At 44.3% G+C, this 24,500-nt stretch overlaps 1 protein-coding gene and 2 long non-coding RNA genes across 3 annotated transcripts; 2 read left to right on the forward strand and 1 right to left on the reverse strand.

Moving 5' to 3' along the window:
* The first annotated feature begins 389 nt into the window (after nt 1-389).
* On the forward strand, nt 390-2,341 carry LOC123429485. The gene is made up of 3 exons (XR_006622690.1): nt 390-644; nt 1,009-1,370; nt 1,467-2,341. It is a non-coding gene; the product is annotated as an uncharacterized LOC123429485 (long non-coding RNA).
* Nucleotides 2,342-7,073: 4,732 nt separating this feature from the next.
* On the forward strand, nt 7,074-8,535 carry LOC123429486 (aspartyl protease family protein 2-like). The gene has a single exon (XM_045113512.1). It carries the CDS (start codon nt 7,132-7,134, stop codon nt 8,452-8,454), a length of 1,323 nt encoding a protein of 440 aa, XP_044969447.1. The 5' UTR covers nt 7,074-7,131; the 3' UTR covers nt 8,455-8,535.
* Nucleotides 8,536-20,801: 12,266 nt separating this feature from the next.
* On the reverse strand, nt 20,802-24,279 carry LOC123424784. Its single transcript, XR_006621736.1, has 2 exons — nt 24,123-24,279; nt 20,802-21,273 (listed from the first exon to the last, which is right to left on the reverse strand). It is a non-coding gene; the product is annotated as an uncharacterized LOC123424784 (long non-coding RNA).
* Between the last annotated feature and the right edge of the window lie 221 nt (nt 24,280-24,500).

The following is a 24,500-nucleotide window of genomic DNA, read 5'->3' on the forward strand; positions in this document are numbered from 1 at the left end:
AAAACTAGTCTCTATAAGAGGCTAAAGTTTCAAGCACCCCTGACTAAAGAGAGGATAAAACTAGTCTTGAGGCTAAAATCTTTTAGTCAGGGGTACCCCTACTAAAATGTGCATTAGTCATCTTTCTCCTCATTTAACTCCTCATGCAAGTTCTGGATTAGAGGGTTTGGAGGATAATAAATACTCATTAACTTGATTTTAGTCTCTTTAGTACTTGAATCCAAACATGGGTGGGGCTAGCAAGTTTTAGTCTCATTATTTTTAGTTATAGAACTAAAATGTATCAAGCACCCTCTAAGCATATTAAATAGTTTAGCAGTACTAGTGGTATACTATTCCCGAGTATTGGTGGTATCTTTTCTTTTCTTTTCCGTGAGGTCCCATGAGCATCCGACAGTGCCAGTAGAGGGCGGCGCTCGATTCGCCGCTGCCTGCCCTCCCCTGCGCTGCCGGCGCCATCCACCATTCCCCTCCGTTGTGTACCCCTCCGCCGGCGCCCTCACTGCTACTCCCACCCACCTCTCCATGGACGGACGTAGGGAGACAGCCCCAGGGACTCCAGTTTGGCCGCCGCCGATGACGCACTTCAGTGTCGCCGCTGCCGCCGCCGGTAGCTCCTGCAACAGCATGCCAACAAATCCCTGGTACCATCGATAGATTTTTGCTTAATTGTAGTAGTTCTAGTTCATTAGTGTAAATAGTCTGAAACTAGCATGCTCCTTCTTAAATAGGACATGTGTTCAGTGCTATGAACTGAAGCCACATTACAGACATCTGTTCACTCTAATTCGTTATAAATGGTCATGACTTACAAATATGTGTATAGTCAGCACAAGGCACATGTACTGGTAGAAGTAAACTGCTTCCTAGTTACTAGTTTAACCATCATTGATAGCTTGTTAGTTTAGTTTCATTCTGCTACGAAGACTGAATTCCAACTGTAATTATCATCTCAATCTTAGTGCAGCAATATCAATGGATATCTAACTAATTTATTGCATATTTCAGGTCAATGTATACCCATCCACCCGATTCTTTGCTAAGTTTCATACAAGTCCACAAACCCCGCCATTCCCACGAATGAATCGTCCATCCAATTTTCTTAATCCCCAACAAGGACAGCCTAGCATGGAAAATTTCCATTTCGTTGGTGTCCCTCCACAATTGGGTTCATTTTCGACACCAGCAGCACCACCACCACCACATACAAAAGGGATTCCACCATCTTCTCGAGCTGGTTCATCCAAAGTGGCTGCATCGTCTAAAGTTTCTTCCAAAAAGAAAAACTCGTCGTCAACCTTGATCAGGATCTCGAGCCTACCCGAACTGCACAATGTTTGACTTGGACAGCACACGAAGAGACCAGATTGGTAATGAGATACTTTGCCTAAATGCTCAAATATGATAATATTCTTTTAAACCCGTTTCCATGTGGGCACAACTAAATCATCTTCTCTGAAATGCAGGCAACGGCTTGGTTGGAGAACTCTTATGAACCAATTGATGGGAATAACAAGAAGAATGAGATACATTGGGACGAAATTGCTGCTCACTACAATAGTAACACACCAAGTCATCCGAAGAGAGATGCCACACAACTCAAGCAACATTTTCACAAGGAAAAGGCGAAGATCAATGCTTTCCATGGAGAATTTGAAGGGAAACCTTGAAGATGTCCAAATGATCTTTCTTAGTAGGAGTGGTCCGAGGGAGTACAAGAACCGACCTCGTGAAGAATCTGATCAGCGGCTGGTCAATGATTATTTCTCCAAGAATCCTCTCTACAACGACAAAGATCTCTGCGAAAGATTCCGGATGAGAAAATCCCTATTTCAACATATCGTCGGTGCACTAGGTGAGTGGAATCCATATTTCACCGCAAGAGTGGATGTTGTTCAGCGCGAAGGACTCTCTCCGCTACAGTAATGTACAACATCTATTCGCCAATTGGCATACGGTAGCCCTGCGGACTTGCTCGATGAATACATTAAGAATGGTCGGAGTACTTCAATTGAGTGCTTGAAGATCTTCGCGGAAGGCGTGATTGCAGTCTTTGGTCCAGAGTATCCGAGAAGGCCCGATACTGAAGATGTCGAGCACCAACTTCATATCAATGAGAGCCGTGGGTTTCCTGGTATGCTAGGGAGTCTTGATTGTATGCATTGGCATTGGGAAAAATGTCCGGTATCTTGGAGAGGTCAATTTGTTCACGGGGATAAGGGTGTGCCTACACTTATTCTTGAGGCGGTTGCGTCGCAAGATCTTCGAATATGGCATGCCTTTTTTGGTATCCCCAGATCGAACAATGATATCAACGTGCTCAATCAGTCATCATTGTTCATTAACCATCTAAAAGGGGAAGCTCCTCAAGTGGACTATTACGTCAATGACAAGCAATACAAGCATGGTTATTATCTTGTCGATGGCATATACCTAGAGTGGGCTGCGTTTATGAAGATGATATCCCTCCCGCAAACTGAACAACACAAATTGTTTGCCCAACACTAGGAAGGAGCAAGGAAGGATGTCGAACGTCCTTTTGGCATTTTACGGGGCTGATTTTCTATCCTAGGTCGTCTGGCCCGTTTGTATAATCGAGGTCATCTCCATGGCTTGCTGTTGGGGAACGTCGCATGGAAAACAAAAAAATTCCTACGCACACGCAATACCTATCATGGTGATGTTCATCTACGAGAGGAGATTTCTGATCTACGTACCCTTGTAGATCGCACAGCGGTAAGCGTTAAGAAACGCGAACGATGTAGTGGAACAGCTTGCGTGATTCAAATCACCGTAGTCGTACACTCCATCTCACGATCTCATCACGATCCGTCCCACGAACTTCATCACGATCCTTCCCGATCTAGTGCCGAACGGATGGCACCTCCGCGTTTAGCACACGTACAGCTCGATGACGATCTCCACCTTCTTGATCCAGCAAGAGGGGGCGGAGAGGTAGAAGAGTTCTCGGGCAGCGTGACGACGCGCCGGTGGTGGTGATGATCTACTCCGGCAGGGCTTCGCCTAAGCTCCGCAAAAATACGATCTAGAGGAAAAACTGCGTGGTATAGGGTCGAGCAGCACGTGGCAAAGTTGTGTCTCAAAAACCCTCAATACCTCTAGTATATATAGGAGGGAGGGAGGGGAGGAGGCAGCCTCAAACCCTCAAGGTTTGGACGGAATTGGAGGTGGAGGAGTCCTACTCTAATCCTACTTGGAGTAGGATTCCACCTTCCCACTTGGAAACTCTTTCCACCTTGTGTTTTTTCCTTCTCAAACCTTATGGGCCTTAGTGGGAACTTATTCCAGCCCACTAGGGGCTGGTTTATCTCTTCCCGTAGACCATGAGACCCCTTGGGGCGTGACACCCCTCCCGATGGTCCCCGACACCCCTCCCGGCACTCCCGATACACTATCGATGAGCTCGAAACTTTTCCGGTGACCAAAACAGGACTTCCTATGTATCAATCTTTACCTCCGGACCATTCCGGAGCTCCTTGTGATGTCCTGGATCTCATCTGGGACTCCGAACAACTTTCGGTTACCAACACCTATAACTCAACTATATCGAAACATCACCGAACCTTAAGTGTGCAGACCCTGCGGGTTCGAGAACTATGTAGACATGACCCGAGACACTCCTCGGTCAATATCCAATAGCGGGACCTGTATGCCCATATTGGATCCTACATATTCTCCGAAGATCTTATTGGTTGAACCTTAGTGTCAAGGATTCATATAATCCCGTATGTCATTCCCTTTGTCCCTCGGTATGTTACTTGCCCGAGATTTGTTCGTCGGTATCCGCATACCTATTTCAATCTCGTTACCGGCAAGTCTATTTACTCGTTTTGTAATACAAGATCCCGTGACATACACTAAGTCACATTGCTTGCAAGGCTTCTGTGTGATTTTGTATTACCGGGTGGGCCCCGAGATACCTCTCCGTCACACGGAGTGACAAATTCCAGTCTTGATCCATACTAACTCAACGGACACCTTCGTAGATACATGTAGAGCATCTTTATAGTCACCCAATTACGTTCTGACGTTTGATACACATAAGGTATTCCTCCGGTGCCAGTGAGTTATATGATCTCATGGTCATAGGAACAAATACTTGACACGCAGAAAACAGTAGCAATAAAATGACACGATCAAGATGCTACATTTATTAGTTTGGGTCTAGTCCATCACATGATTCTCCTAATGATGTGATCCCATTATCAAGTGACAACACTTGCCTATGGTCAGGAAACCTTGACCATCTTTGATCAACGAGCTAGTCAACTAGAGGCTTACTAGGGACAGTGTTTTGTCTATGTATCCACACAAGTATTGTGTTTCCAATCAATACAATTATAGCATGGATAATAAACGATTATCATGAACAAAGAAATATAATAATAACTAATTTATTATTGCCTCTAGGGCATATTTCCAACACTTGCATCATTCTTCACAATATGATAGTCGTCGACAAAAGAGAGGGTGCGGCAAATATTCTCGATTTAAATGAGACCGCAAGCACGTCTACCGTTCTACCTCCGGAATTCAGTCACCGTGTGCTGGAATTCGACGAAGTAATGCGAAGAGATTCTGATATCAGGAATCGCTCAACACATAAATCACTTTAAAATGATTTGGTTGAGCACATTTGGGAAAAGTTTGGGCCAAAATAGTCTATTTCCGTGAAATGATGCATTTAGCCCCAACTATATTTCATATGATGTATCGGTACTTTTGTATGGCCTTCATTAACTTCTAAATAGGTATATTATCTTTGTGTGCGTGTCAAAACGTGAACATGTATGACATCATGCCACAAATAGGCTACACTATGGACATGCACCTGAGATCCATTTAGCTATTAAATGCAATGCCCCTGAGAGACAATCCTTAGACTGGTCATAGTGGGGAGTATCATATAGTAGTATCATGCATATGATACTATTGTATGATACTACCCCTATAATGCATAGTATCATAAAGTAGTATCATAGATGACCTCATTTATTGACATGTAAGACACATAGTAGCATTGCATTTAACATGTTACGGTATCTACTTATGTTACTCTAACCATCTCTCTCTTCTTTAATTGTCTGCCACATCAGCATGTTTGATAGTCCTAAGTACACGATACTCCCTCCTTTTCCGGTTTATAGGGACCATCTCAAAATTTTCAGATTTCCATTATATTAGGCTGGTCATAGTGGAGAGTATCATATAGTAGTATCATGCATATGATACTATTGTATGATACTACCTCCATAGTGCATAATATCATAAAGTAGTATCATATATGGCCACATTTATTGACATGCATGACACATAGTAGCATATCATTTAACATGTTACGGTATCTACCTATGTTACTCTAACCCTTTCTCTCTTCCTTAATTGTCTGTCACATCAGCATGTTTGCTAGTCCCAAGTACATGATACTACCTTAGTTACTCGCACTATGGTCAGCCTTAGAGCAAGTATAATAAGGTACAATCAACAGGCTGTAAGAATTTAAATATTATATTTTTGCCGAGTTGGATGAGAGAGAATAGGAGATAGAAGGGAAACGGGCTCTTCATGAAGAGCCAGCTCTAGCACGTGCTCCTAGCTGCTTTGTGAGAATGAAATGTGGGCCATATATGATAAAAGTAGTACTCTTTTATATCTAACTATTGTACAAGCTAGCTATAAGATGGGCTATAAGACTGTTTATAGCCAGCAGTTGGCTTTGGCTATACTATTAACCATGCTCTTAGGCTCATTTTGAGTCTAAGTGAGTTAAAGTGCTTTGGGTCTCAAGCCATATTTAATTCATAGAGTTTAGAGAAAGGAGATGAATGGCTATGCATGCATCGTTTTCTACATCCATCATGCAAGTCCAATGAAAAGAAGGATGCTACATTTATTGCATTGAAAATTGAATATGTGAGAAATATTTCATTGGCTAGTTTAAACTAGTAATTAACATTCACTCACAATTCACCTTGGTTGATGAGATTTCAGATTTGAGCCCTATAAACCGAAAAGGAGGGAGTACTACCTAAGTTACTCCCACTATGGTTAGCCTTAAGAGATAATGCATTGTACGTACTAGTAGTAGTTGTATCTTAAGATTTTAATGTTCCTATGATAACGTGCTAAGATACAGTGCATTGGCATAGGCCTTAAAACAATTTTGATGAGGTGACATAGAATTAAATGAAGAATGAAAAGATTGAGTATCATACAATAATAGCGTATCATATTAAATATTGTACGACTATATGTCATACATGACAATAAATAAACTATACTATGATACTAACATATGATACTATGCATTGAAGACGTAGTATCATAGTCATACACTATTATCATATATGATCATAGTATATGATACTTTCCATTACAACCAATTTTAGTGTCGTATGCATGATACTCGTCTAAATTACTCCTCACTATGACTAACCTAATGCTTAAATTTGACCTTTTCAATCAAAATAGTAATGCCCAGCACACAATCAGGATTTACTTACGCGCCTTACCAATGCATGCGTATCCATACTCCACAGATGGATTAATTAGGCCCTGTTTCTGTAAAAAGTCCTAAGATTTTTTTGTCCCAACTAAAAACTTTCTAGTCCCTGTTTCTTTTCAAGGACTAAACATGGACTAGAGATCATTAAATGACATGCAAAAAGACCATGTTATCCCTAGTAATATACTAGAAGTTATTAAATGACATGTTAAAAGTAGGGGCATTATTGGGAAAAAGCCAAAAAAGTCCCTTCCATAGGGACTTCTTCCTTTAGTCCTAAATACCCCATTTTAGTCCCTAAAAGTCCCTCCTGTTTCTTTTACATGGGACTAAAAAGAATTTTTTTAGTCCCTACATCAAAAAGTCCCTAGAAAGAAACACCCTCTTAATTAGCCGCCCTTGTATGTCTTCGCTGCACTAAGTAATAAATGCATTTATGCCTGAAGTACACAATTCAGATTCACATCAGATACTCGCCAGTGCAATTAAGCCATGTATATCTTCTTACATTAATTAAAGACTATTTAAGACACGGCCTCCAAACGAAGGAGGCATTCTAAATATGTCTTTCTCCTCCTGCAGGTTGCTCATCGATCATAGCAACCATGTCTATTTTATATGCCTATAAGCTTTGCTTCCTCTTTGCTCTGCTGATTTCGTCCAGCCATGACATCGTCGCCAATGTGGCACCACCGAGGGCCGGATTCAGTCTGCCTATCGTGTCCAACCACGAAACGGTCGGCGGGCAGCTTGGCGCGAACCTCACGAGCATAGGCCCGCACATAGCACCCGTGGGGTGGCCCTTGTACGGCGTCCTCGTCGGCGTGGGCTCCGGCCAAACCCACCATTTCTACAAGCTCGGGCTGGACCTCGTCGGCAATCTGACGTGGATGCAGTGCCAGCCCTGCGTGCCTGAGGTTCGACAGGAGGGCGCCGTCTTCGACTCTGCCGTGTCCCCTCGCTACAAGGACATGAAGGCCACGGACCCCATGTGTACGCCCCCCTACACCCCCTCCGTCGGCAACCGGTGCAGCTTCTACACCACCTCCTGGAACGTCGCCGCGCACGGCTACCTCGGCAGCTACATGTTCGCCTTCGCCGGCAGCTCCGGCACCGGCACCGGCGCAGGAGGACACAGGACGGACGTGGACAAACTCATCTTCGGCTGCGCACACACGACGGACGGGCTCGAGCGCCTCAACCACGGCGTTCTCGCCGGGGCCCTGAGCTTGAGCAGGCACCCGACGTCGTTCCTGAGCCAGCTCACCGCACGCGGGCTGGCCGACTCGCGGTTCTCATACTGCCTCTTCCCCGGGCAGAGCCACCCCAATGCCAGGCACGGGTTCCTCCGCTTCGGCCGCGACATCCCGAGGCACGACCACGCGCAGAGCACGCCGCTGCTCTTCACGGGACCGACCTCCCGCGGCATGTACTACATCCGCGTCTTCGACATCAGCTTGAACGGGAAAAGAATCATGGGGTTACAGCCGACGATGTTCAGGCGGAACCCACGAACCCGACGAGGGGGGTCCGTCGTCGATCCGGGGACTCCGCTGACAAGGCTGGTTCGCCAGGCATACGACATCGTCGAGGCCGAGGTCGTGGCGAACATGCAGAAGCAGGGGGCGCGTCGTGCGCCGGCGCCGGTGCAGGGGCACCGCCTCTGCTTTCTCTCGTGGGGCCACGCGCACATCCCGAGCTTGACGATCGACATGTACGAACACACAGCCAAGCTTTTCATCAAGCCGGAACTGCTGTTCCTGAAGGTGACCCACGAGCACCTGTGCTTCGCCGTCGTGCCGGACGAGGAGATGACGGTGCTCGGTGCGGCGCAGCAGGTGGACACGCGGTTCACGTTTGACCTCCATGCCAATCGTCTCTACTTTGCCCAGGAGCATTGTAATGCTGACACTCGCGCAACTGTCTAGATCCTAGAGCATTGTAATTTTTTTTCTTAGGTGCTCATTTTGTCTGGTTCTTCAATTTAATTATTTTATCCATCGTTTAAATTCACAAGGTTAATGAAATAACTTCGTTACCTAGTTATCACCTAAATAAGAATATTTATTTGTAATTATAGAATTCCTCCTTTCAGAAAAAATACATCATGCATGAAGTTCTTTCTGTCAGTTCTTCGTGGACAATTGGGCATGCAGCTAGTCCACAGTTATGATTATGAATTGCATTCCATCTAGTGGAAAAGATCGTGCACCTTCCACTCTTGCAGTAGTTTTGAAAATTATATGTCGCATCATATCAGTGGGAAAGAAGTAGCACAATAATCTTTCATCAGAAGCAACCTAACTGTAGTCTTATACAATTCAGTGATTCAATCATAGGTGTTCTAGATGAGATCTTTAGAGCTTATATAAAATTTAGAATTTTGTATATGAAATGTCAGCAACAAGCAAGCTAGCAGCTGTTGCGCACATTCTGTTGAAATTTCCCTTGGCATCGGATGCGTGCACATCCATGCATATATGCCTGTAGCCCGCGCGCCAAACTTGGTCTGCTTATTCACGATGCCACCAGCATACTTGGTCTGCTTAAGCACGATCATATCTTAGAATGCACCACCTCAATTTCAAGAAAATTGCGGAGATCTCCAACCTCCTTGACCGCAAAATCTCCATTAAATTGTGATCCAAATTCTATCGTATTGGACTAGACGTAGTACAAACGGTGTGGGCCTTTGCGTTGGTACCGACGCGTACGAGTACAACTCGTTTACTTGTCCTCCAAGGACCCTCATGTATTGCCCCTCATATATACTCCATGTAGTCGCACCTAAAGACGGTCTGCTTGTAATACTCCATCCTCATAGTGATTGCGCCTTCGTGCGTCCGTGGTTTTCTCCCTTAAGGGTTTCCACGTAAAAATCCGTGTCTCTCGTGTCTCGTTGATCTCGTTTTATCTAACAAGTGGTATATAGAACTGAGTTTCTACAGATACTAGATTTGTTTTTCCCCTCAAATTGCTACATCAACCGAAGCTACCAGGTGCTATTTATCCTATTCCGTTTCATCCGCATGTAAATTCTATGAAGAATTTTCTACCGGCTTGTAGTACTTTGTGTACACAGATTTATCTACTCGTGGCATCCATGAAGTACGATCTTTCGTTGTTGGACCGTGACACAAGGTTTACCCTATGGCAAGTCAAGATGCGGGTGTTGTTGGCGCAGGCCGACTATGATGATGCACTGGATAGTTTTGGGAAGAATAGAGTTGAGGATTGTACTGCTGAGGAGAAAAGAAGGGATCGCAAGGCTTTGTCACAAATTCAACTCCATTTGCATAATAATATTTTTCAGGAAGTTTTGAACGAGAAAACAGCTGCCGCTCTATGGTTAAAGCTGGAAGGGATTTGCATGACAAAAGATCTCACCAGCAAGATGCATTTGAAGCAAAAATTATTCATGCACAGGTTACCCGAGGGAGGTAATGAATCATATTTCAGAATTTAAAGAGATCATATCCGATCTAGCTGCAATGGAGGTTATGTATGATGAAGAAGATACTGCTTTAATGTTACTTTGTTCGCTGCCAAGTTCTTATACCAATTTTCGAGACACCATATTATGTAGTCGTGACACTCTCACGCTTAATGAAGTTTATGAAACTTTGAACTCTAAGGAGAAGATGAAATTAATGGTGCCTCATGATGGTTCAAGTTCATCTCAAGCCGAGGGATTATCTGTTCATGGTAGGACAAAGGAAAAGAACTCACATAATGGAAACCATGGCAAAAGTAAGAACGGCCAGAGGGGCCGGTCGCAATCCAGAGACAAGAAGCAGTCTTGTAGGTATTGAAAGAGAGACAGGCATGACATCTCAGAATGTTTCAAGTTGCAGAACAAGGAAAAGAGGAATGATACGTATAAACCGAAAGGTAACAAACAAGGTGAAAATTTTGCTAATGTTGCTCGTGATGAAAGTTCCGATGATGCTCTTGTTGTTATTGCTGGATGTGCTGAGCCCAATGATGAGTGGGTACTTGACACTACGTGTACTTTTCATATATGCCCGCATAGAGATTGGTTTACTACTTATGATTCTACTACTGCTCCTGGTTCCGTTTTGGGTTTTGATAATTCACCACGCAAGATTGAAGGCATAGGTTCCATTAGAATCAAGATGTTTGATGGCACAATCACAACTTTGACAGATGTTTGGTATATTCCGAAGATGAAGAGAAATCTTATCTCTGTGAGTGCCCTTGATGCAATGGGTTACAAGTATTCAGGTGGAGATAGCGTTTTGAAGGTCACCAAAGGTTCTCTCATTGTGATGAAAGGTGACTTAAGTTCGACCAATGGTCTTTATTACCTTCAAGGTTCTACCATTTCAGGTAACGCTACTCCGATTATTTCAAAGAATTCTGATTGTGACGCTTCTAACCTTTGGCATATGCGTCTTGGACATATGAGTGAACTTGGTTTGAGAGAGTTAAATAAGAGAGGTCTTCTTAAAGGATATCAAACTGGTAAATTGAAATTTTGTGAGCATTGTATCTTCTGCAAGCACAAGAGGGTGAAGTTCAACACTTCCACTCATACAACTAAAGGTATTCTTGATTATGTGCATTCTGGTTTATGGGGACCATCTCGCAAAAAGTCACTAGGTGTTGCTAGTTACATGTTGACTATTATTGATGATTATTCGAGAAAGGTTTGACCTTATTTCTTGAAGCATAAATGGAAAGCTTTCTCAGCTTTTAAGGAGTGGAAGATAATGATTGAGAGACAAACTGAAAAGAAGGTAAAAATACTTTGCACTGATAATGGTATGGAATTCTGTTCTAAGCAATTTGGGAATTATTGCAAGTCTGAAGGCATTGTCAGACACTACACCGTTCCTTATACTCCTCAACAAAATGGTGTTGCTGAGCGTATGAACATGACCATTATTTCCAGAGCCCGTTGCATGTTGTCCAATGCAGGTTTGCATAGGCGTTTTTGGGTTGAGGCCGCTTCCACTGCTTGTTATCTCATCAACCGTTCACCATCCATTCCCCTTAATAAGCAAACTCCAATTGAGATATGGTCTGGTTCACCTACTGATTATTCACAGTTGAGAGTTGTGACAGGCTGATGCCGACGTTCCAGAAAATTCCCCTTTCCTTTCCGTTTCCGTCGTGTGGGTATTTTTATTTGTTGCATCATCATCGCATCATGCGCATCATCAGCATTGCATTGGCATCTCCGTTGCCGCCAGTTTTCAAAACTTGCATCCATTGTCAGTTGCCTGTTCTCGTCGTTGTTCGTTCTGAGCCCGTTCACACACGCACGCGCCTGCGGCATCGTTCGAACCCTGTTTTAAAAGTGTGCGTAAAACTTTCTCTGTTCGGGGTGAAACTTGGCATGCGGTCGTAATTAGTGATAGCTAGGACGCCTGTCGAATTTCGTCGCGATCGGAGTCCGTCTGGTACCCGAACGGTCGACCGTAGCGGCACCGTATTCGGTCTATCGTCGGATGGTTGTCGGTGTTTTAAAAATCATTGCTGTGCCGACCGTTTCCCTCTCGTCTCTGGTAAACCACTCTACACGGCCACTTACCTGTTCCCGCATGCGGAATCGTCCTAATCCGACCGCACGGTTGGATCCGGAACAAAATTCCGGTTAACCTAGCCCCCCCATTTGTCTATATATAGACCCCTCCTATTTTTTAGGCAGCCAACCCCCTCTTTGCTCGAAATTCGTGCAAACCCTAGCCTCCCGCCTGCTCTCTCTCTCCCCCACCGGCCGCCGGGCTCGCCCTAGCCCGGGTCAGGCCCGCCCGAAACCTATCTGGGCCCGAGCGCCGCCGCGCCTCCCTGCCTCCCGGAGCGTACGCCACCGCGCAGGCTCCCTCGCCGCGCTGCATCCCGCGCCGCCAGGGCTCGCCGGCCACCTGGCCGTCCTGCCTTGGCCAGGACCCACCTCGCCGTCGCGCCTAGCTCCCGGGTCGGAGCTTTGCTTCCCATGGCACAGACTCCTCGGCCTCGCCTCCAACAGTGGCCGGACCTCGCGAGTACCCTCGCCGCCGCCTCAAGGCCCCATCGACCAGATCTGGTCTGGGCCCCTCCTCCCCTCGCCTCCGCCGTGCGCCCTAGGACGGCCGTCGCCCCTGCTCCGCCGCCCAGGCCCTGCCAGCAGCACCGCCGCCGGTCCCTCTACGGCCTCCTGTCGTGAGGAGGAAGAGGCATCGGTGGGCTGCCCCCAACCGTCGCGCGGCCCACCAGCTCCTCGCCTCGGGCCGGCCCAGCTCGGCAGCGCCGCACCGCCTCCAGATCCGGCCCATGGCCATGGGTGAGCCTTCCCCGAGCCTAACCCTCGCCGCGTGCATTTTTAATTAAGTAGCGCCCATGCCACTGTAGGCCCAATTAGGTAGGTTCGGCCCAAAGTAATTTTAGGCTTTAGTCCGAATTAAGTTCTCTTTCAGGAATTAGACGCATATATAAACCCCCGTAACTTTTATTCCGTTAGTCGGATCGCGACATGTAGCATATGGTTTTGGCGTAGATTTTCGCGTAGAATTCGTTTTTGCAATACGCATAATTGTTTGACATCGTTTAACATGCCTAACGCATAGGTTTACGTGCTGTCTAAATGGGATAGTGCCCGTATTTATTTTTCGTGCAAGTCCGGATTGATCGGATGCTGTAGTATAAATGCCCATGGTTTAGGAACCACTTTTAGATGTATTATAGAGTAGGCGTTGGTATTTTTGCGCGTAGGGATTTGCCGCTAGATTATTTTCCGTGCTTAGGACATTATCTCGCATATACGTGTGGTAATATTTTTGTTGTGCAACCCCACATATTTTATATGTTTTCGGGGTAGCAAAATCCATGGGATTTTTCTGTGCAATTAGTTTTAGCTTTTGAGCAAGTTAGTTCGGGCGATATTTTGCCATGTTGCCCTCTTGTCTTTTTCGTAGGATTTATTCCGTGCTTCGTTTGATTAAGTTGTCAACTAGTGAGTTGATCTTTGATGTTTAGTCTAGCCCATGGTATTTTTAGTTGCAATAGGAATGCATGTTTAGCTGTGGTTTGCTTGCTCTCAAGGTTCTAGAAATAGTGCTGATTTGGAGGTGCTGAAATATTTCTAAGTCTGTGATCTGTTATATTTTGTTGTTGTCTTGTCTTGGTTGTATCTTTTGATCTGTAGCTGTTTTGAGGTTGGTCCAATGGAGTTAGTTGTAGCCCTTGTGTTTCTCTAGCATGCTGTGAATTTGCATGCCATTTGGAGTCCTGTAGCTATAGGTTTTTCTGCTGTTAATATGACTTCAGATCGAAAACTGCACTTTCATGAGGTGTAATTTTCTCTAAGTCTGAAATAGTGTGTGGGATGCCATTTTGTGTCTTCTTTCCCTAGTGATCCATGATGCCATGCTAGTTGTTGTTAGTTGTTTGTAGTAGTGCCTCTTTCCCTCTTTCGTGTCATGCCTTGCTTGAGTTTACCGGAGTTGTGTAGCCCGTAGTTGTGGGGCGCAGAAAATGCTATGTGGCTGATTTTGGTAGATTGTAGTGACTTCTTGTTTTGCTCGTAGTTGTTGAACCGTAGCTCCGATTTGATCGTGTCCTATATGAAACTTGCTTATAATCTCGTGTAGTTTCTTATTCTCTTGCTGGTTGTATGTTTTAAAGTGCTCGTGACCGCTGTTGCACACATATTGCATTCATGCCATCATATCTTGCGGTGCTTGTATCTTTTGATCCGTAGCTCCGTTGGAGATGATCTCTATGTGTAAATTGCTTGTAACGACACGTAGAATCACGTGAACCTATTTGTTTTGCTGTTTAACAACCAATTAAATGTGTTAGTTCAGATCTGGACAGAATTGTAAATTAACATGTGAGGTCGTTTCGGAGATGCTATATGTCATTTCCGACCTCATTTAAAAATGCCTAGATAGGTAGTTTAATTGCGCTTCACCTCTTGCCATGTTTAACCACATTTAATATTGTCGTGTATCTATACGGGTTAGAACTAACTAAATAAACGTGGAGTTTCGTCAATATGCAACTCGTTGCATATTGAACTTCACTTAATGTGTAGTGTTGTATGTGTGAATTGTCATGCCGTGGCTTGCATGTATTCAGTTGCTCATGCATCATTTGTGTTGTGCATCGTGTGGTGAATATCCTGTGTGGATGCTTGTTTCCGGTTTCCCCCGTCTCGATAGATCTCCGCAAGCGTGTCGGATGTGAGGACCCGTTCGACTACGTCGGTTCGTCTGCTTCACGGAGTCATTCTTCTTCCAAGTGGGATCTCAGGCAAGATGACCATTTACCCAGATACCATTACTATCATTGCCATGCTAGTTATATCGCTTCTATCGATTAAGTCTCGTTGCCTACCACATGTTAAATATCAGCCTCTCAACAATGCCATGTTAACCTTCAACCTGTTCGACCTAGCAAACCATTGATTGGCTATGTTACTGCTTGCTTAACCTTGTGTTAGCGTTGCTAGTTGCAGGTGTAGTTGCTTCCATGTGAAAGCATGGGTTCCTTGTCATATCACCATATCAAATGCTATATAATTTAATGCACCTATATACTTGGTAAAAGGTGGAAGGCTCGGCCTTTCTAGCCTGGTGTTTTGTTCCACCTTTGCCGCCTTAGTTTCGGCTACCGGTGTTATGTTCCATAAATGAGCGCTCCTAACACGATCGGGGTTGTTATGGGGACCCCCTTAATAATTCGTTTTAGATTAAAGCTGGTCTGGCAAGGCCCAACATTGCTACTACATTTGCCTAATCACCTAATAAAATTGCATAGGAACTTTCCGGACCCCGAGGATAATTTAATCAACCCCCGGGCCAGTGCTCCTCATGAGTGTTGGTCCAAAACAGAGCAGCTTATTAACGCTACCCGGGGCAACTCGGCATTTGGCGTGGTAACCATCGCTCATCCGCCGTATCTTGAGAACGAGATACGCAGCTTCTATCGGGACCGTCGACACGTCGGGCGGCCTTGCTGGATTAGTTTTACCTTTGACGAGATATCTTGTGCATCGGGATTCCGATGATGCTTTGGGTAATCTCAGAGTTGAGGTTTACCACTAGGGAATCCGACGAGATCGCGAGCTTCGTCATTGAGGATTTCTATGCGGCTTGTGGTAATTTGTGATAGACTAGTTAGAGCACCCCTGCAGGGTTAAATCTTTTCAAAAAGCCGTGCCCGCGGTTATGTGGCAACGTCGAAACTTTGTTTAACACTGGTTCTAGATAACTTGAAGTTAACTTAATTAAAATATGCTAACTGTGTGCGTAATTGTGACTGTCTCTTTCGTGAGTTCCTTCTCCGATCGAAGACACGGTGGGGTTATGTCTGACGTAGGTAGGTGTTCAGGATCATTCATTTGATCATCAGTAGTTCACGTCCGCTATGCATAGATCTTCCCCCTCTTATTTCTTGTAGTCGTAAGTTTAGCCGCCAAATATATGCTTAGCCGCTACTGCAACCTCACCACTTAACCATACCTCACCCATTAAGCTTTGCTAGTCTTGATACCTTTCGAAATGAGATTGCTGAGTCCCATGTGGCTCACAGATTACTACAACACCAGTTGCAGGTACACGTAAAGGTTACTTGATGCGAGCGCGTTGATTGTTCATTTGGAGTTGTTCCTTCTAGTTCTTCTTCGTGAAGTATCTGGCGCAAACTGCCTCGTTTATGTCGAGCATGTCCATGGCTCAAGGTCCGGGGTGTAGTTAGGCACCTTTCTTGGTCCCTTAAAATCTTTGGGCATTCGTTCGTTGTGAAGGGCGGGGGCCAAGCACGGCACCCCCACTCGTCCACCGCCCCCGACGAGAGGGGACGGGGCGACTTGGATGTTCGGGAGATCCCGGCCCGGCGGGTTGTCCTGGGGGATGAGTCGCGGCCCGCTGTTTACGGCGGGCTGGTCCTCTGGCCGACTCCTGGTGTGACTCGCCTAGGGAGTGGAATGCAGCCTATCTAGGCTATGTGAGAACTAGGCGTTTTGAACCACCGTCGTCTTCAACATCTCAATGGCGTTCCTTGCTTCTATCTCGGCAGGAGTGTTGACGTGAATCGGAAGAGATTCCAAATGGCAAGTTGCAGCAAGGACGTTGTCCACTGGGTTGGAAAAGTGACCTTGAGGTGTCCGGAATCGGGGAATGCGATCCTCAATTGGCTGAACCGGCGGGTTAGGTGGTTGACCCGGTCCTCCCCCTGGGGCGGCTCCCGCCCCAGGAGTTCGTGGAGTATCGAACAGGCGGGTCAGGTTGAGATCAGGGGGCAGGCGACCCTGGTGTCTCCGCTGATGGACGGCGTCGGATGCGCGCTGGTGTCTTTCGAGCCGCTAGTTGTCAGGATTTAAGTGAGTTCTTTCGGCGGTAATTTGAGCTTGTCGGGTCTCGATCCTGGCGGACTCCACATCGGCATCCCGATGAGCCTTTGCCACTGCTTCTCTGAGTTTCGCCAACTCCGTGTTTACTGCCTCCTGGTTTTCCGGTGTGAGGGGAGTCGCCATCAGCCTTGTGATTTCCGCCGCTAATTCCACCAAGACAGCGGCCGGGCTTCTAGACGTCTCGCCAGTTCCGTCGCCTCCTGTTGGGTTTTGCGAGGCTTGTCTCGCCCCAGCCATATAAATGGCGATCTGGCGGCGGGTTCGGTCAAGGACTTTGGGGTCCATGGCCAGCGACAAGCCCCCAAGACAATCCCCATGTAGAGACCGGATTGAATCTGAATCGCCCATGGATGATTCGTCATCAGTGTTGACTGGTGTAGTTTCCTGGGACGCTGAGTGTTCTGGTTCCTCCGATCCCAGCGTGAACCCAACAAAGACCGGGTGAGTCAGATTTGGCGTCACTACTGGGTGGACGTACCTGGCCGGCTCGACGATGTCGGTGGAGATGTCCGGCTCAGGCACGGATGATCCGATCATGCTGATGAAGACGTTGATCTTGCCGAAGGGGACCGTGTAGCCAGATTCGATCGAATCCGCCTCGGGTCCCCATTGCAGGTTGGCGACGTAGATCTTTCCACGGCGGCTTCGGGTCATGAGCCCCATCGCGTAGCTACCAAACCCTGGTAGGGCTCCCTTTGAGAACTCAACTCCACCATGCGCAGGCCCCACGGTGGGCGCCAACTGTCGTGGTTTTGTCACGGCAGATGTCCTCCTGAAAGGACTTAGTACTAGAGCCATCGCACTTTGGTGGCGACTCAAAGGGGTTGAACGGGAGAGAGACGACGATTTACCCAGGTTCGGCCCCTCGTGAGGAGGTAAAGGCCTACGTCCTGCTTTGAGTTGTATTGATGGAGTTCCGATTACAAGGAGGGCGTAACTCGCCAGACCTAGCACTCGATGATTTCTAACCTGCCCTCTTCTTCCCTGGGACTCGCCTTTATATACAGGTCGAGTCCCTAGGGTTTACAAGGGTACTTTCCTTTCTACAAACCGTGACTTTTACGATCTCTAAGTCGCCATCTTCCAAACCTTGGAGACCTTCCGGAAGTTGTAAACCGCCATACAACCTTCAGTCTTGCCAGGCCAAGGCCCGAACCACGCTTAGATGAATCGCCTGATTTGGTGACCCGGCCCAACTAGGGCGGGTTATCAACAGGTAATATCCCCAACATTAGGCCCCAGATTGACTTGAATTCTCTTCACGCCAATATTCTTGCTCAGTTAAGGGCGATTCATTTTTGATCCTCCTCCATATGCCATGAAATTAACCCGCCATCTGTCGCGGAAAAACTTAAATCACAAAACCATTTCTCGTTGGTATCTTCTTATCCCTTGAATTCCGGAAAAGACAATGACGTAATCCGAACGGATCCTTTGGTATCGCTATACCCATTATCACAACGAAAACCCTTATTGCCTTCCGAGAGCTCCGCCACCGACCGCAGTTCTTGTCGTCGCCCGAAAGCTTTGGTGCCGCCCAAGGATCTTGTCGCCGTCAAGCACTTCATCGCGGCCGAGATGCTCGCCGTCATCGACCATCTCATCGTTGTCGACCACCTCGCTGCTGCCAAGCACTTCGTCGCCGCCGAAGATTTCCGTGCCCGATCGAGGTTTTCGCGCCCCTCCAGAAACCTTCGTCGCCGTCGACCATCTCCGGCCGAACCCACCAGGTTAGGTCGCCGTTTACTCAAGAGCAGATCCCCATTCTTTTTCGAAGTTCATCACTGCCATGTTCTTGATGCTTTCCCGAATAGTTGTTACTTGTCCTTGATTAGTTGATATCGATGACGACGAGAAAACCAATGTCTCTAATACCTTTATTTGTCCGCCCTCGATTTGCACGCTTAGAGTAATACTAGTTAATTGCCCGTGCGTTGCCACGGTACATATATGTTCTTATGATTCAACATCAATTCTGACTAACAAAATGTGTAGAATCCTTGTGTATATGAGTTTTTTTGTATTTCTTGTTATTCCTTCACACATTTCTTCTACTTGTCCAATCCAAGGTTGTGACCCTCGTGCAAACTATGTGAAAGAAAAGAAGCGCACTCGGTATGTAGCACAACATGAAAACAACAGATGAAGTACTATATAAGCATAATTATCAATGTCTTTGAGGGAAACTTCAAATGAAAAGGTTTATACCCTTCAAATGTGACTCCACAGTGATCTTAAACAAACTTGAACCTGCAAGTGCTCCATTAGCTGACATATGAATTTTATGTGATCTTAAATAAACTTGAACCTGCAAGTGCTCCATTAGCTGACATATGAATTTTATCAGCACAAGAGCTTCATGTGTATAAACATGATTGAAATGAATCATAATTAATGGTTATAGTCAATAAAATGGTAGAATGGGTTATATTAACAAACATATAAGTACCTAATCGTGTTACGTCTATTGGACAGTGCATTCAGAATCATGTGATAGTTTTCTAACTTTCTCTAATCCAATAGACTTGAATACTACAACACAAAGACTGATATTTTAGGTTCTTCTTACTCCTTTAAGAAGATTTAAGATTTATTTTATTGCAGAAAGTGCATTGTTTAGATGCCGGACGGATCTCATACATTTCATCTGCGTGATTATGCACACTAATCTTGTTGGGACATTTGTTAACGTCACTAAGCATCCAAATGAGTGTCAGTTGTTACAAAAAATACATGTAACTGAACTGCAACAACAGAGTATTCACTGATAGAGCAGAACATGGAGACCCGAAAGTGCCTTTCTGCTCCCGAGCTCATTTGAGCTCGGGTGAACAGTAAAATCGAAAAATGTTCTAAAACTTTTGAAATATTTTTAAGACCAACTTTGACAAAAGTTCTAAATGCATGCAAAAATTTGGCATGAACTAACATTTCTACAAGGCGTGGAAAAATAAACAAAATAGACACTCTGAAAATGCGCATTTTCAGAGCATCCATTTTGTTTATCTAGTAACAGTGCACGTGCAACGCACGTATACTCGAATACTGTGGGATGAAAACAATGGACTATAAAGCTTGCCAAGACTTTACTTGTAAGCCTAACGTTGTAATTTGCGTTACACACATATGTATTGTATCGTCAGTTTCTGTCCTATCTTATGTCAAAACTTCAGTTCAGTCAGCTTGGCTAGCATGTTGTATATCGTTCTTCTTTCCGGTCAGATGAGTTGCTGTTTAGTTGTGTTCTCCCTCGGTTGTTGTTTGTTGTCTCGGCAAGATAAGCTAGCCCAGAGTTTACCTGTAGTCAAGCCTAATGTATGTTGTAATGCATGTGGAAATGGAACCGACGACAGACATGTGCACGTGCGTTGCCACGAAATAGAAAGAATATTCATAGATAAAACGCTTGTGTACGAATAAATGACATGGCCCACACACTCGTAACCCTCGCAATGCATATTCGCTCCTCTACTTCAGCCACTATGAGGTTCTTCACCCCCCCCACACACACCCACCCACCCACCCTGGTGTCCATCGCCATTTCTTCCGTGTGTCTCCTCCCAATCTCATCATGCCATCATTTTCGTATACCCGGTTTCTCTCTTTAGTTTTGATGACTTCTATTAGATGTCTTCAAACCCTGCCCTAACTCTTTAGTCCGAAAGTATATCTGAAAGAAAATATAGTCTCCAAGAATAAGTAACATCTTTGCACACTATCCATTTCCAATAGGCTAACAAAACGTCCCCTCACCCCAAACCGTCCCTCCCCTTTCTGCTATCGCGATCATATATTTCTGCTATCATGATCATATATAGATCTTAACAATCATATGTACCAAAATTCAAGCCAACCAAGTGGACACAAAAATTGTATGATTTGAACACCAATCTAAAAGTTACTGAAACCTAGAAATTAAGAGAATCATTGTGGAACTTCATTGTATACATACCCCGAAAGTCCACGTGCATGAGAATAGAGACAATCTACTTTAAAACAATGGGTACTTAACCTGTATTGGTCCTTGCGCAGACGGATAACTAATCCTCTAATGGATATATTAACAATTCAAACTTGAGAAAGAATAGATACATAGGGAGGGTAATAACTGAATAAATATTTTTGTATAGTAGACTATCAAAAGTACCTATCCCTATGCGGCTATGCAGAATCAACTCGGTTCAATCAATGACGGAAGGGAAAAGAGTCCATCGATACAGCAGAAGCAATGCAATTGAAGCTGGAGCAAAAACACCACTAGATAATCACATCAAACAATTAGCTTGTGGAGAACTGTTAATACTTCCACGTCAGTTATTAAAGATGTCTGACACAAACAAATCTTCTTGGTTCAGAAGCTGACTGAGTGTTCTTGGTTGTAGATTTTCTGAAATAAGGAGTAACAATTAATCAATGATGATGAAGCTACCAACAGTATCATCTTTATTACCTTACACTGACCCATACTAAGTAAACTCACCAGGAATTGAAAGAGCGTATTTGGGCTCTATGAATCAACATACTTAAATAGAAAACAAATATAAGTTTGAGTGAGAAATGAATACTTCTCTACATTTAGTTTTGTACAAAGTTGAAAAAGGAAACATACAGGTATGTGGCATATTAGTCTCTTTGGGTGGTCACTGAATGTGTGAAACATGTTCTCTGATATTCCATCTTGCAAATCAGTCTAAATTTTTGACTCTAATGCAACATCTAAAATCCTGGTTGATGGAACTCCTTCATATATGCATCTAATACTCCTAACATCAACTGTATTGAAAGTAACATTCCCATGTTATATGCAAAACAAATTGCAGAGTGCAGATCCATCATGTAAGTTGTTTTCTCTCTGTATGTTTCTCTTAAAACTAAGCAAGATACAAAAAGAAGGAAATAAATTCTTGTGATTAAGAAAATGACGCACCAGGGGGAGTATATAGACACAAAAGATCAAACGATGCAAAATAACTGGAGGAACACAATATGAATCCCGAGATCAGTTGCATTGTTACGAGGATGATTTTCAAAATGAAATAAACCAGTATAGATCACATTGATCAGCACAACAACATTATCATGTTATTCATCAAAACTTATTAGCAAGATATGAAATGGCTAAATATACATTCATTGAAACCAACAAAGTAAAAGCTGCTCTATGCTTTTGCACGCAAGTACTCAACTTATGTTCAACTCAAGTAAATGGATAACCAGAAGTTTAATTAACAAATATACACAGTTAAACAGTTTGATTACTGCTTATGAGAGAAATAACTAATGTAACATGACATGGTTACCACTATAAGCATTATGCAAGCATGTCGTGCAACACTTTTCCGATATATAAAAATACAAGATAACAAGAACAATTTAAAAGGCAAACAAATGGGATGAATAATTATGAAAGAACTTCTATGCATATTACACAAAGAAGGACATTCGGACCAGAGGCAAACTTTGCTATAATAACTTGCTTGAATTCTTACATGACTTCCACTTAGTGATCAATGTTTTGAGAGACCATAGTTAACTATTCATTATTCTATCGCAAGTATGAAATACGGACTACTTTCTCTTCCATTAGCCATGTCCAATTGTAGAATTAAAGCTGGACATGCGTCACGGTATCATGTAATGCAACTAATTATCTATCTCTCAATAAAGTGGAAGAAAATAAAATAGACATGTGGAGGAAAAGCCCATCTCTAAGGAACTATGGACTCTCAGCATATAAACTAAAATAGCAGCTATACTTATTCATGGACATTCGTATTGGAACATATTTAGAAGAAAATAAAATACAACTCGCCAACGTGTGTGAGCAGCATATTGAAGAACCAGTCGTTTCAATTCAGAATTAATGATTTTATAACAAATCCCTTAAACACTGCAAGCTGCAGAAAATGGAACATGTAGTTTGTATGTTTAGCTTAAACAATAAAAAAAACTATTTGTTGTAGTCCACATAATATATGTGTGTATATTCATTAGAATTTGTATCTATTTGGAAACCAAAAGATTAAAACTATTTCTTAGAGAGTAGGCTGACGAATATAATAACAAAATTACCTAAAGAAGCATAAATCACTCTCAAGCTTCTGCTATGTCCGTGCACTCCATCCCCTCAATTCTTGTCGCATTGCTTGATGCTGCTACTGGTGGAGCAGACCTACCATGTAATTCACATAGGTAGGCGTCCGGACAACATGTAGTCCACAATTGCAAGTCCATACACGGATATACTACATATACCTGCTCATAAGCGGCCTCCTCCACCTGACCGAGCACGGCAACAGTGGCAGCCCCATAGAGGGGTCCTCCCTCCTCCCACTGCGCTGCCCCAAAGTGCGGCGCCCCAGTGCGGGAGGCGGCGCTCGCGTCATTGCGTTGCCCGTGCACACGGGCCGGTTCTTGCTTGCCGGCCAGCGCCGCCGCTACCCGCTCTCTCTTATCTCTTTCTCTCTAACAATACAATGTTGCACTAGTTGTATTTGTTCCATTAGCTCCGTTCAAGATTTTCTAGACGCACATCTGATTTATCTTACCGAGACAAGACAAATTTTGCTCTTCCTCCTCTTTTACCGGTTGTATCTGTTCCACTGGTTGTCAACTTTAGATGTTCTAAATCATAGGAATATTGCCATTAGTTGTCCCAACTAACAGCAGCACTCCACACTGTATAAGTACTCCACACATACAAAAATACTCTAAGCACTTTTTTCTTTGAAATCAATACTCACACTTTCAGAGACAAAAATGGAAGTTACAGTGAGCCGAGCATAAGTAGAATAAAGGACCACTCTGCTTCCATTGAACATGTATGAGTAGTTAAAATGGTCATGTCCAGTTTTCATTTAGTACTTATTCTAATTGCTATAGGGTCATGTATGAGTAGTTAAAACGATCATGTATGAGTAGTTAAAAAGATCATGTAAGGAGTATATGGATGTACCTTACTGTACACAAATTCTGCCATCCTGGATTCTCCTTATTGTGAATAAATTCAGTCATCCAAAATGTTCAGTCTTATCTAACATTTGCAGTCTAAGCAAGCAATAAATAAATGTGTAGTTGTTCAAGTTTCTAGTTTCATATATTTTAACTAAATTGCAGTAGTAGATGAATGTCACGGTATGAGCAGCAATCTTCCCAACAAAGAAGAAGTCATACAGCAAGTGGAGTTTGCTCCGAAATGACAGTTTCTGCACTTCCATCAGGCATGCAGATCCTCACCTTGACCCTCCTGAGCAGATCATATCCTGTCATGTTGTAGTAGTGATGATCAAATTCACGCCCACCTCATAACGCTCCAGCATGCCAAAGGCCCCACCGGCGGGGGCCGAGCGAGCGGGGGCGAGCGGAGGGCGACGGCACCGGAAATGGATGAAAAGCATCGTCACAAGAAAATTCAGAATTTCAGCCATAAAGTGCCAAACAAAGAAATTCAAAAAATAAATACGACGTTACCTGAATAGTAGGCATTTTCTAAAGGTAGATGCAGAGAGCCAGATGGCAGCAATGACAGATTTAAAATAAGCTATCAGATGGTATCAGAGTCGTCGTGAACTAATCAGTACGGTACTCAAAAATTTCAACCGAGATAAAACCTGC

Source organism: Hordeum vulgare, chromosome 2H (genome assembly GCF_904849725.1).
Source record: "Hordeum vulgare subsp. vulgare chromosome 2H, MorexV3_pseudomolecules_assembly, whole genome shotgun sequence".
NCBI lineage: Eukaryota > Viridiplantae > Streptophyta > Magnoliopsida > Poales > Poaceae > Hordeum > Hordeum vulgare.

Bases quoted from the DNA above. Each gene is read 5' to 3' on its own strand.
- LOC123429486 (XM_045113512.1), top strand. From the start codon at position 7,132: ATGTCTATTTTATATGCCTATAAGCTTTGCTTCCTCTTTGCTCTGCTG.